Consider the following 14380-nt stretch of genomic DNA (forward strand, 5'->3'; position numbering starts at 1 on the left):
AAATACAATAGAAATGCAATAGTTTTTGTTAAATACATAGTAAATTAAATAAAAGGCATAAAATTATTTTGTTTAAAAATATGGATTTTCTTTTTCTTTATTGCACATAGGAAAATCTATAACCTAACTTTTTTATTTTTTGTTACAATTATAAAACATAATGTAACTAATATTTATTATTTTGTTAATGCAAAAATGTAGTGTTTAATTAAAATTATTAAAACTATTGGTTTTGGACAGGAAATTTGTTTGCACATCATTTTAACATTAATATTTTAATTTTTCATCACACAATATCCTAATTTACCTTTTTGAGAGAGAAATCCCACCAAATCAAACATTGATTTAATTTAAAACATGACATAATAAACATCTGAATTCACAATTATTACATAATATCTCAAACACACACTACATTAAATCACTATATCATCAAGTGGGCACCGCAGTGAACTTCTTCTTTACGTATGTCCCTTGGTTATGATCGCGTCGTAACCATGGAGTGTCCTCATCATTTACCAAGATGCTAGGGTCTTTGTTCACTTTGAATGGTGGAATTCGGTCATCCTTTTCATAATCTTCTGACATGTCCGACTTGTCCTCAATTCCTATGATGACTCTTTTCCCTGAAAGAACTATGTGGCGCTTTGGCTCTTTGGTTGAGTCATTATCGTTTTTCCCTCTTTTTGGTTTGGTAGACATATCATTGACATAGAACACCTGATTCACATCCTTGGCAAGGACGAATGGTTCGTCTTTGTACCCAATATTACTAAGGTCTACTGTTGTCATTCCATACTCGTTGTCTACTGTTACCCCGCCTCCGGTCACCTTGACCCATTGGCACTTGAACAATGGGATCTTCAAAGTAGGTGCATATTCTAGTTCCCATATTTCATCTATGCATCCATAATATGTCTGCTTATTCCCATTCGGGTCTGTGGCATCTATGTGGACACCACTATTTTGGTTGGTACTCCTTTTATCTTGGGCTACTGTGTAGAATATGTTCCCATTTATCTCGTACCCTTTGTATGTGATGATATGCCATGATGGTTGCATAGCCAATAAATACAGTTGCTCATGGATGCTCTCATCACCTTGACATTTTTTTCACAACCAACCACCAAAAGTTTCCATGTGCTTACGCGTAATCCAAGCTTCAGTCTTCCCTAGAAACTCGGATCGTAAGAGATCCTTGTGTGTCTCAATATACTGATCTACTAAAGAGGAGTTCTATAGAACTGTGTAGTGCACTTTATTGAAATAATCATCATCCATACCAATATATGTTTTCCTCCCTAGTGTCCCCTTTCCGCTTAGTCTCCCCTCATGTCTTGATTTAGGAACACCAATCGAGTCAAGGTCGGGAATAAAGTCAACATAGAACTCAATGACCTCTTTTGTTCCATAGCCCTTGGCGATGCTTCCTTCTGGGCGAGCACGGTTGTGAACATATTTCTTCAGGACTCCCATGAATCTCTCTAAGGGGAACATGTTGTGTAGGAACACAGGACCGAGAATGAAAATCTCCTTGACTAGGTGAACTAGGAGGTGTGTCATGATATCAAAGAAGGAAGGAGGGAACACCAACTCAAAGCTAACGAGACATTGAACCACATCATTCTGTAGTTTATGCTAGATCAGTTGGATCAATTGCCTTCTGAGAAATTGCATTGAGGAATGCACATAGCTTCACGGTGGCTAGACATACATTTGGAGGTAGAATTCCTCTTAATGCAATTGGAAGTAATTGTGTCATGAGAACGTGACAGTCATGGGACTTTAAGTTATAGAATTTCTTCTCTGGCATATTTATAATACCCTTTATATTCAAGGAGAATCCAGATGGTACCTTGATGTTGTTTAAGCATTCAAACATGATTTCCTTCTCCTCTTTGCTTAAAGTGTAGTTGGCAGGACGTAAGTAATGGCGTCCATCATCTATCTTCTCTGGATGCAGGTTGTCTCTTTCTCTCAAACAACGCAGGTCCTGTCGTGCTTCAAATGTGTCCTTAGGCTTTCCATACACACCCATGAAGCCAAGCAGGTTCACACAAAAATTCTTCGTCAGGTGCATCACGTCGATCGAGCTACGGACCTCTAGGACTTGCCAATATGGTAGGTCCCAAAATATGGACTTCTTCTTCCACATGGGTGCGTGACCATTAGCATCGTTCGAAACAGGTTGGCTGCCATGTCCTTTTCCAAAGATGACTTTCACATCATTGACCATATCGAGTAATAGGCCAAGTGCTATGACTACTGTTCTGCTCTCCAAAAGGATTGATACCATCTGTACTTAAAGCAAACCTTAAGTTTCTTACGTCATTTGCAAACTCCGAGAATTCCCTGTCAATTGCTCTCCACTAGGACCCATCAGCAGGGTGTCTCAACATATTGTCTACCTTACGGTCTTCTTTGTGCCATCGCAACAATTTTGCATGTTCTTTATTTCTGAACAGACGTTTCAAGCGTGGTATTATAGGAGCATACCACATAACCTTGGCAGGGATTTTCTTCCGCAGACGTTCGCCCTCAACATCACCAGGGTCATCTCGCCTGATCTTATACCACGATGCATGGCATACCAGGCATGCATCCAATTTCTCATACTCTTTACCACGGTATAGGATGCAGTCATTAGGATATGCATGTATCTTCTCGATTTCTAGCCCCATAGGACAGACAACTTATTTTGCTTCGTAGGTAGTGGCGGGCAATTCATTGTCCTTCGGAAGCATCTTCTTTTAGATTTTTAGTAACTCTCCAAATCCCTTGTCAGATACACCATTCTTTGCCTTCCATTGCAGCAATTCTAGTGTGGTTCTCAACTTTTTCTGCCCTGCATCACAAGTTGGGTACAACAATTTCTTGTGATCTTCTAGCATCCGCTCGAACTTGATCTTCTCCTTTTCATTTTCACATTCTCTTTGTGCGTCACGAATGACCTGACAAAGATCATCAGCTGGATCATCTTCTGCGGCTACCTCTTCTTCAGCTTCTCCCATTGCAGTATCATTGAAGCACGCACCATCGGGAATAATATCATTGTCGTCCCATTGTTCTTCTTCACCTTCTTCCATTACAACACCGGTTTCTCCGTGCTTTGTCCAACAAATATAGTTTGACATGAAACCCGACTTGAACAAGTGTGAATGAAGAGTCTTTGAGCAAGGATATTCCACCGTATTCTTACATATGGCACATGGGCAGCCCATAAAACCGTCGCGTTTGTTTGCCTCGGCTGCACGTAACAAAGAATGCACGCCGTCAATGAACTCTTGGGAGCGGCGATCAGCATTGTACATCCAATGCCGGCTCATCTGCATTATATGACATAAATACCATATTAAAACCTAGATCATAATTAATTATTTATACAACATGCGTGCCACCACAAAAGGTATAAATTTATGAAAGCATCGCTACAATGTAGACAATCCCAACTACCACTAAAAGAACTAAAGCTAAAATACATTTCAGGAGCACAAGGATTTCACGACCAATCTCAACTAAAACAGACAGATCCCCCGATTGTGCAACATCTTTGGGCTTCTTCGGCTGGATCACTGCCTCATTAGCCGCCGTATCTGCCTGTTGTGCAAGATATTTTTGCATGAGTTTAACATACTCTTCCTCCTAGTAGAAGCCTGAACATCGTCCACTGCCATCCCACTGAAATTAAAAAAAATAGAACTTTAATCACAACCATCATGAAAATAGGTATAAACTAACCATAATCATTAAATACGATAAAATAACTCACATTGCGATCCGGACACTTGTACAAGATACGATCCTTGTTGGGACCCTCCTTCTTCACTCGGTACTCCATCACAATCTTCGTCTCATCACGACACTTGCCGCATGGAATGAGAGGGAGGCCCGGCCTAAGTCGCTTTGGAAACCCATGAGAGCACGAGGACCCGGAAGCAGTTGCCATCTACTCTCTAAACTCATTTTTTAATACACTATAAATTTCTCATTTTATAAACAAATAAAATTAAGAAACTATAAAATTATCTATATCTCTAAACAATGAAGCAGTTGCCATCTTCTCCTTATACTCATTTTTAATACACTATAAATTTCTTATTTTATAAACAAATAAAATTAAGAAACTATAAAATTATCTATATCTCTATACTCATTTTTTAATACACTATAGCTCAAAAACATGTTTTAATAAATAACCATCCGTACTAGTTGACCTTGCTTACGTGATCATCTCGGCGAGCATTTCTCCACCGGATGGCACCGTACTTAGTCAAGAAAGAGCTCCGATTCTACGAGGATGGGAACACGGTCTTCCACGACCGTTGTCGCTCTCCCTCGTAGAATCAAAGCTCCTCCTTGATGTCCGTTACCGCTCGACAGAGAACATGCTCGCCGAGCTGAACACGGTCCGCAAGTTCAACTAGTACGGATTTTCTATAATTTTCTAACTATTTTCTAAGTTTTTCATTTCATAAAAAGTTAAAATAAAAAGTACGGTGATTGACAGACTACTGCGACGATATCAGGACATGTGAATAAATAACCATCCGTACTAGTTGAACTTGCTTACGTGATCATCTCGGTGAGCATTTCTCCACCGGACGGCACCGTACTTGGTCAAGGAAGAGCTCCGATTCTATGAGGAAGGGAACACGGTCTTCCACGACCGTTGTCGCTCTCCCTCGTAGAATCAAAGCTCCTCCTTGATGTCCGTTACTGCTCGACAGAGAACATGCTCGTCGAGCTGAACACGGTCCGCAAGTTCAACTAGTACGGATTTTCTAACTATTTTCTAAGTTTTTTATTTCATAAAAGTTAAAATAAAAAGTACGGTGATTGACAGACTACTGCGACGATATCGGAACATGTGAATAAATAACCATCTGTACTAGTTGAACTTGCTTACGTGATCATCTCGGTAAGCATTTCTCCACCGGACGACACCGTACTTGGTCAAGGAAGAGCTCCGATTCTACGAGGAAGAGAACACGGTCTTCCACGACCGTTGTCGCTCTCCCTCGTAGAATCAAAGCTCCTCCTTGATGTCTGTTACTGCTCGACAGAGAACATGCTCGCCGAGCTGAACACGGTCCGCAAGTTTAACTAGTACGGATTTTCTATAATTTTCTAACTATTTTCTAAGTTTTTCATTTCATAAAAAGTTAAAATAAAAAGTACGGTGATTGACAGACTACTGCGACGATATCGGGACATGTGAATAAATAACCATCCGTACTAGTTGAACTTGCTTACGTGATCATCTCGGCGAACATTTCTTCACCGGACGGCACCGTACTTGGTCAAGGAAGAGCTCCGATTCTACGAGGAAGGGAACACGGTCTTCCACGACCATTGTCGCTCTCCCTCGTAGAATCAAAGCTCCTCCTTGATGTCCGTTATCGCTCGACAGAGAACATGCTCGCCGAGCTGAACACGATCCGCAAGTTCAACTAGTACGGATTTTCTATAATTTTCTAACTATTTTCTAAGTTTTTCATTTCATAAAAAGTTAAAATAAAAAGTACGGTGATTGACAGACTACTGCGACGATATTAGAACATGTGAATAAATAACCATCCGTACTAGTTGAACTTGCTTACGTGATCATCTCGGCGAGCATTTCTCCACCGGACGGCACCATATTTGGTCAAGGAAGAGCTCCGATTCTACGAGGAAGGGAACACGGTCTTCCACGACCGTTGTCGCTCTTCCTCGTAGAATCAAAGCTCCTCCTTGATGTCCGTTATCGCTCGACAGAGAACATGCTCGCCGAGCTGAATACGGTCCGCAAGTTCAACTAGTATGGATTTTCTATAATTTTCTAACTATTTTCTAAGTTTTTCATTTTATAAAAAGTTAAATAAAAAGTACGGTGATTGACAGACTACTACGACGATATCGGGACATGTGAATGAATAATCATCCATACTAGTTGAACTTGCTTACGTAATCATCTCGGCGAGCATTTCTTCACCGGACAGCACCGTACTTGCCACGGAAGAGCTCCGATTCTACGAGGAAGGGAACACGGTCTTCCACGACCGTTGCCGCTCTCCCTCGTAGAATCAAAGCTCCTCCTTGACGTCCGTTACCGCTCGGCAGAGAACATGGTCGCCGAGATGAACACGGTCCGCAAGTTCAACTAGCTACTTTAACCTTCTTTCATGTAAATATGCAAGCTTAAAGTGATTTTGAGCTCAAATTGCTTACAAATGAAAAAAACCACAATAAAGAACCATATATATATATAGTGAACAAAATGAGATAAGACAATGGTGAAAAATGAGAGTATAAGATTGGTAACCTTTACAACTGAAGAATCGACGGAGAAATCGAAGAAATCGACGGAGGAATCGAAGAATGGATGGAGGAACAATGGAGGGAGGGAGGAAGCAAGAACACTACTGCAGTGAGCTTCAAAATGTGCTGAGCTCGGGCTCGGGGAGGAAGGAGACGGCCGAGATATAAAGGGGGACCTTTAGTCCCGGTCGGTGGCTCCAACCGGGACTAAAGATAACTTTCCAACCCCGGGCGCAGCCACGGCTCGGGAGTAGACCTTTACTCCCGGTTGGAGCCACCAACCGGGAGTAAAAGTATACCTTTAGTCCCGGTTGGTGGCTCCAATCGGGACTAAAGGTCTCTGCCACCTCTGTCTGGCGCAGTAGCCGTTGGGCAGGGACCTTTAGTCCCGGTTGGAGCCACCAACCGGGACTAAAGGTATCTCTAGTCCCGGACGCAAAAAATTTCGGGACTAGAGCCTATTTTGATCGAGGATCAAAGGTATGTTCTCTACTAGTGATCACTGCTGGTTCTCGCAAATCCGACAGTGATGATGCCGGCAGCGATGTGCAAATCTGACGTAGTGAATTCAAGGTATTCATGTGGACATTTATACAAGACAAGATCCTCACAACAAATAACTTAGCAGCTCGAGGTTGGCCACACAAAGTTTCTTGCATTTTATGGAATGGACCGCTGAGACCGGCCACCACCTGTGCTTGCTCTGCCCTTTTAATTTGCCGAATCAGTTTTTAGCCGGGTGCTAATTTGAGAGGGTCACAGCTTGGGGCAGCTCGTATGTCTATAGGACTTTGCTGCCATCGGTGTATGGTGGGAGGAGGTAGCCAAACAAATTCACAAAGACCAACGATGCAAATTTGATGGCACCGTGATCTCTTTTGGAATATTTGGAAGGAACAAAACCGTAGAATCAGCTTCGAAAGCCAATCATAGTCGGGCACAACAAGTGACATTGTGGGTGAAGGGAGACATTGAGCAGCATAGAAGAGCGTTTAGATTCTTACCCATGCATGTAGCCCGCGTCTCTCCCTGGTCGTTTGTTTTGGCTCGGTTTCAGCTATGGTGTGTCTAGGCCACAGACTGGACTTGTGTGTGGTTTGAAAACTCTCTTTCTGATCTTAATTGAAAGGCCGCACCACTATTCAATTGGTGAATTTAGAATAGGTTTTATGTCGCAATAAAATTTACTCATATACAAACGAAAACTCTAGATGTTATACACACTAAAGAATTGTTTGAAGCAATTATCTAAAGAATTTTGATGAACATGCATTTTGAGGTATCATGAAAGTTACTCATATTAGACTAATGCAATAGACCGAAATGTAAAAAATTCACAAACTATATGGTACATAATAGACGGAAAAAATATCCCAAAAGCCAAAATGCCAAAACTATTCCGTCTAAAACCTGTTTCACAAATCTATAATTTTATTGGCATAGGTATAGCTGTATCGCAAACTACACTTCTAGAACCAATTTCACAAAAATATAATTATTTCCTTATCAGTTCACTACCAGAGCACAGGTTTTTCCTGACGGCCAAAACTACACCATTCCCACTTTCGAAATATTCTTACTGTGGAGTAAGTACAAAAACCAACAACCAAAGTTGTGTGCAGAATATAATACCATGTCAAACAAACTGTGTCCAAAACCGGAACCAAGAGAGAGTTGAGCCAATAAAAGCAACAATTAGCATTGTCGTAAACTCATTTAAGCAATCAGTATATATGTTTTTAACTTAACCTGATCACAACCTCACAGGTGCTGTAGCATTTGATCATTATGTCTAATCGAGATTAGGTTTAGTTCTCCATCAGTAGAGTAGCAAGGAGAATCACACACAACAATACACATCACAATAAGCAGTTATGGAACCCAAGAACAGCAAGAGGCAACAGCCAGCTTCCTTGGGTCACAGTTCGCTTGAAAAGCTTCTCATGCATGCAGTTTACAACTGATGAGGGTTATTGTTGGCAGCGTCAGAGCCAGGCGGCGCCAGTTGGTAGCCGAGGTTCAGCTCGGTGGCGAGCATCTGGCGTTGCTGTGCCGCCGCCGCCTCTAGCATCTGAAAGCTGCCAGGGAAGATGCACTTCATGTCCAGCGTCGCGAAGGGACCGCCAGGGAAGAAGTATTTGGTATCCATCTCCAAGAATGGGTTCAGCTCCACGTTGGTGGCAGCAGCTGCTGCGACGGACCGGGCCACGGTCACCTGCTGTAGCTGTTGCTCTCCCTCCTCAATCTGACAAGACAATTGGCAAAATGTTCAGCTACCTTACACGCAATGTATAATTCTCAAGACTATTTATATAGTATTTCTTTACTATTTCAAGGCTGGGTGGCTATATATATGCAACAAAAAGAAAAGCTTTGGTTCTAGTTTGTGACAGTTACAGGCAAGCATACCTTGGTCCTGAGGTTCATGTGGTCATTCTGAAGCTCAGTCTCCTGCAGACAAGATATGATGCAAACGAATGAATCCAAACCCGATTAGCTAAAATGAATGACAGCTGAGGTTTATGTAGGTGACATGTATATGTTACCCTTTTGGCCATGTAATTGATCTCCGCAGCCAGCAGCTCATTCTGAAATAAATTAATTCAGCAATAAGAGTCTAACAACAACTTAGCCACCACGAACTCACAATTAAATTTGCCTAAAAAAACTCACATTACATCAGAACTTGAAGAATTATTGAAACAGAACCATCTTTTGGGAAGGAATGGTCAGATTATGTACTATATGAAGGATTAAATATCAGTTTGCTTGAAGATGGTTTGGCTAATGTTATACATTTCTTACCTTCCTGGCCCTGACCTTAGAGATGCCTTTCTCAAGGCGGCTCTCCAGCTGCTTGAGCTCCTTGAGTGACAGGTTCCCCACAGAATCACCAACCAAGTGCCTTCACAAGGGAGAAAAAAAAATCAAAATACAGGCAGTGCGTACTTTGAGTCACTTATTACAATAATCCTCTTATCAGTAGCATATAGAAAGTAAATACTGTGAAGACTGCGCAAGTAAGGCTCCTCTACCTGTTAGTGTTTTGCAGCATCTGGATTTGGTTGCGCAGTTTTGCGGATTCTTGCTGGTAGAATTGCTTCAGCAGATAAAACAAAGAGTTGGAGGAAAGGGTCAGACGGATCTCATAATTTGTACATTATCCAATTAAGGGCCAAGGCCAAATTAAGTAAAAGGAATATTCAGTTCCAGACAGTAACCAGAGGGGTCTGACAATACTTTGTTTCAGGTGTATTTCACTTTTAGAAATTTCCTTTTCATTCTATCATATTTCACTGTTTGTTCTGACACAAGCAGAGGAAGGCTCAGCATGATCATCAAAAAATGTAGATTTAGTAAATACATCAGGACATGCTAGCTGCACACATGTTTAATCTACTCATGCACTATATGTCTATATAGCATGCACTACATACAGGATACAGCCTAGTATACTAATGTCAAAGTTACTTTCAGAAGAATCTTATGCAAACTCTCAATACATACCTATGTGGTTGGCTTCAGTACGTGTATGGAAAACAGTTGTAAATCATAAAATGACCACCATATATATTTTACTGTAAGAACAGTAAGGTATATATAGCTGGCATGAGTTGGTATTATTATTACCTGGGCATTGTGCTCTAAGAGCGGGGGGCCAGAGGAAGAGCCAACGGTGTGTGCCTTCTTGTACCTCTCAATCGTAGCCTTCACACTGCAGCCAACCAGATCAATCAATGGAAATTGAACAAAGCAAAAGGCATGGTGTCAGAGTATACTGAAGTGACAATGCAGCTTCCATCTGTGCTCTTGCACACTGATAAATAACAAGGCATATATATATGTTCACAAGACAAAAGACCACAGCAGTAACAGTAACACGAAACTGGTGAAAGCCATTAATTGTGAAGTGAAATTTACATGTGTATATGAAACGTGTACCCATCAGTCAATGCATGTGAACAAGTGTCCCGGTGCAAATTTGTGCAAAGAATAAAATGCATGCAGCTGTGCTATCATCATTGCTTCTTCTGTTGAAAAGCCTGCTTGCTTGGCAGAATGAAGCACAGGAGAGGAATGGAGCATCGTGTGCATTTGTTGTTGATTGACACTTTGCATCAGAGAAGGGAGAGCAAACACCGCGAATATGGGAGGAAGGGTGAGTTTGTAAGACCGTGCAAGTTTGCAGATCGACGAGGTGAGGCGTGTACGTTCTGTAGCAGGAAGTTTAGGGTCAGGTCAGTACTGTGCACGTTGCAACGTCCTCTCAGACAAAGTATAACAGGGAGACCTGCTGGGGATATGACATATCCTTATTTTTTGTGTTCTGTGTGTGTGAGAGACCGAGGAGCATGTAAAGGCATTTGACAGGGCAGAAGACGTGTGGACAAACTTTTTCATCTAGCACTAGGCAAATGCATTCTTGCCAATCGGATTGAACCAAAGGTGTGATAAATGAGAGACAGATTAAACTAGAGAGCATGGATGCTTTAGCTCTGAAAATGTAAATAACATTTTTTTAGATCATGAAAATTAAATATCTGGTTTTATCCTCTAGGAAGATCGAGGAATGAGACCAAATGTATTACACAACACATCAAACAACTGGAGAGAGTTTACAAAACAAATCTGACTCAAAACTCAGTTCTAAAATTAAAATGTAAATAACAAGCATTTGAATAGTAAATAATGCATGAAAGGAACTTTAGTTTGCACAGTTCCAATTGATGCGTGAATACACGGGTACACGGTCAATCAAGTCCTTGTGTGTATGCACAAACAAGATATAACAGGACAAAATATAATTACCAAATTTATAAAAAGTGGTAGGTCAACAAGATAAACCATTATAACATTTGATGTATGGATGGTAAGAAGTGGCACAATCATAATAATCAACTTTATATTAGCTAACGCACAGATGAAAAATCCAGTAAGATTATATATGCATGTGCTAGTTTTTTGGTGACTTTGCATTGTAATAAAATGGTTGTCTGTGGGTATATTACTATATATATGATGAACACTGTGCCCTTCCAGTCGATCACATAATTTTGAAAACATTATTCCTAAATATGGATGATCTGATCACTGATCACATAAGACATCTTCACACATGTATGAATGAACCAAAAAAAAACTAAAATGTGTATATCTTAGAGAAATCCTTACTAATCAATTTATTCATGAACTACCAAGGAAGAACTAAATCCTACGATCCCACGAGCGCCACTGCACTACCAATGAATCAGATTTGATTTTTCTGCTGATTACTCATCTCCAGTAGACATGAGGCAACAGTCAGCAAGTCGATCAACTTGTGCATGCATTGACATGCTAAAAAAAGAATCAAGTATTCACCAGGCTGCCTAGAGCCCGAGATGCAAGATCCGCAGCACCTCACGCACCTGTTGTTGGCGTACTCGTAGAGGCGGCCGCGGCTGGAGAAGACGATGAGCGCCACCTCAGCGTCGCACAGGACAGAGAGCTCGTACGCCTTTTTGAGGAGCCCATTGCGGCGCTTGCAGAAGGTGACCTGCCGGCTCGTGTTGTTCTCGATCCTCTTGATCTCAATCCTTCCCCTCCCCATGCTGGCCGGAGATCTCAGCTGAAAGCAGCCAGCAAGTTTATTTTTCTCATGAGAGCAAGAGAATTCAAGTTGTATATATATTATTATCTGAACTCGATCTGAAGCAGATCAAGGGACCGAGGAACTAGCTTGAAAGATCTAGCCACAGTAGTACACTAGGAAAAGGAACACGGATCGATTCAAGAATTAATCCGCCCGAGGCGACAAAAATGACAGAAGAGAATACACGCAAAGATGACAAATTTTCCATAATTTGACAAATGGACAGAAACTGAAGATATATACGAAAAAGCGGATGTTCACGACTGGACAGATCGATGCCGGGCAGACTCGATCGGTGAAGTTTCTCTCGGACCGGAAAAGAACACAGATGCTGGGCAAGCTAAGACGATCATGTAAACGAAACCAGCCACAAGAATACAAGATCTACGAGTTCGTTTGTTCAGTTCGGCGCGAAATATAGATGGGGAAAAGAAGCTAAAACAAACACGAAACAACAACAAACCAGCAATAGATGGACAACAATAAGGAGCTGCTTCTTTTTCCTTGAAGAGAAAGCTCATCTTCTTCCAGCTTCTTCAACTGGAAGAACTCGTGGATCGCTCAGAAGGAGATAAAGGATCAGATGCGAAAAGAAGCAACAAAATCTTGCAAACAAACTTTAGACAATTCTAGGTAGGCAAGAATATAATCAGGGCAAGTTGAATTATCATCACAAAAGCAAGAAGCAGCCTGGAGCCGGATATATGTGTGCTGCAACTGCAACTGCATATATAGCGTCTTGCCTTTTTCTTTTCCTCCCCCATGTATAAAAGATCAAAGATCTAGTCATCGAGCTGCTACTAGGAGGGAGAAATCTCTCATCAGAAGCAAAAAGTTGAAACCTTCCAAAGCTTAGTAACGCAGGGAAAGACAGCACAGATGCATACATAGAGAAAGCAGGAAAAACGGAAATCAAGTGTAAACAAAGAAGCATCATCCAAGTAGTCAGCAGAAGCCGGCATGGTTTTCGTTCCAAGAACTCGAAGCACAGAAAAGGGGAGTTCTTTCCTCAAAGGGAGAAAGTACAAACGACGAGATCGATCTCGATGGGCTAGCTGAAACTACATACCGGATCACAAGATGTATCACAAAACTGATGCAGAAAGAAATACGGCTGGAATTTTTAGCATGTAAAGAGATAACCTAGATGGAAAAGCGATACTACTCTACCTTGTTCCTCTCTGCTAGTTTCTTGGACTTGCAAGCAAGCTAGGAAAGGGAGCTCTACTCTTACTTTGGTTCCTCCGATCCCTCCCTTCTGCGTCGTCCAGCATGAGGGGGGTAAAGTGGTTTAATAGCAGGCTGGCCAGGCCAGGCAATGCGCGCAACGGAAAGAAAGGGTGGGAGTGGGATGGGATCAGAAGCGAAGCTGCAGCAGGAGAGAAAAAGAGGAGAGAGGAGAGAGGAGCGAGAGAGATGGCACAGCAGGGGCAAAAGGCCAATACCACTGATGACCAGCGCCTGCTATCTTGCTTAACCATATATAGCCATTTAGACATCTTTACATATATTCTTAAAGCGTTTTTGTTTATGGCCTCTCCTTTTTTTCTATCCGTGTGTTTTGTGTCTCCAAGAACTGGTAATGCGCAGTTCGATCAGTATATATAAACTGAATATAAGAAACCCGTTCCGTTCTAGGGCAGCAAAATCTGCAGTTTATTTGCGTTTTGGTCATGCCATGTATGGTAATTCCAGTGTTAGCGTAGCGCCGAAATGTGCAAGAAGCAAGTTTAGATGGATATATGGATGCTTGTTATTCCCGTTGTTATCACATGTACGCGCTGTTACATATATAAATAAACATGCATGTTTTCAGCATAGATAGAGGCAACAATTGTAACTAGCTAACAAACAGTGGTACGGTATATATAATCAGCCGTATATATATGGTCAAATTTAGTTAAATTATATGATGATGGGAACTTGCCGTGTTTTTAACAGGCAGATTTGGAGTTTCCTTATTGGTGGCAGAAATAAAAGGTGTTGATCTCTTAAAAAAAAGGTGTTGATGCATCATGAAACATACACAGAAAACTATACAACCATTTAGCATATACTATACTACTAGTACTTTTTGGTTGTATCCTTTGGCATGTGCTATGTATGCACAATTGCACATATGAGAAGCCATGATGATGGATTTTATTCTGTTACATCTATCCATGATATGTGTGCTGTACATGCCATGTATGTATGGTAGTCTTCCAAGTCCCAATTGCCTAGCATTGCACATGCATGCATGAAAAGCACTGGTACACAGCAGCAGAGCAGCCAGCGCCTCTCATCTTATGAGGATGAGCTGCAAAATAAAACATGGAGAGTTCTTGTGCAAGGTAGCAGTCACATGCATGAATATGCAACGCAAATCCTGTTGCTACTCATTACTACTCACGCAGATGCAGTTATTGCATGCAACATCCGATGCACAGAGATTTGACTGCCCCCTGC

General features: G+C 41.4%; 1 protein-coding gene across 2 annotated transcripts; it reads right to left on the reverse strand.

Moving 5' to 3' along the window:
- Nucleotides 1-8073: 8073 nt before the first annotated feature.
- On the reverse strand, nt 8074-13260 carry LOC136508079 (MADS-box transcription factor 13-like). 2 transcript variants are annotated; one of them, XM_066502694.1, is made up of 8 exons: nt 13103-13260; nt 11709-11908; nt 9931-10015; nt 9336-9400; nt 9106-9205; nt 8847-8888; nt 8710-8751; nt 8074-8545 (listed from the first exon to the last, which is right to left on the reverse strand). In XM_066502694.1, the coding sequence occupies exons 2-8, from the start codon at nt 11888-11890 to the stop codon at nt 8255-8257; spliced, it is 807 nt and encodes a 268-aa protein (XP_066358791.1). In that variant the 5' UTR covers nt 11891-11908; nt 13103-13260; the 3' UTR covers nt 8074-8254. The 2 variants fall into 2 exon arrangements, with proteins under 2 accessions (XP_066358791.1, XP_066358792.1); XM_066502695.1 differs by lacking the exon at nt 13103-13260 and adding an exon at nt 12396-12904.
- Between the last annotated feature and the right edge of the window lie 1120 nt (nt 13261-14380).

Source organism: Miscanthus floridulus, chromosome 15 (genome assembly GCF_019320115.1).
Source record: "Miscanthus floridulus cultivar M001 chromosome 15, ASM1932011v1, whole genome shotgun sequence".
Taxonomy (NCBI): domain Eukaryota; kingdom Viridiplantae; phylum Streptophyta; class Magnoliopsida; order Poales; family Poaceae; genus Miscanthus; species Miscanthus floridulus.

Coding starts and splice junctions, on each gene's coding strand:
- LOC136508079 (XM_066502694.1), bottom strand. CDS start 11,890: ATGGGGAGGGGAAGGATTGAGATCAAGAGGATCGAGAACAACACGAGC. Junction 9,206..9,335: donor ATGCTGCAAAACACTAACAG/GTAGAGGAGCCT, acceptor TCCCTTGTGAAG/GCACTTGGTTGGTGATTCTG. Junction 8,752..8,846: donor TCAATTACATGGCCAAAAGG/GTAACATATACA, acceptor TCTTGTCTGCAG/GAGACTGAGCTTCAGAATGA.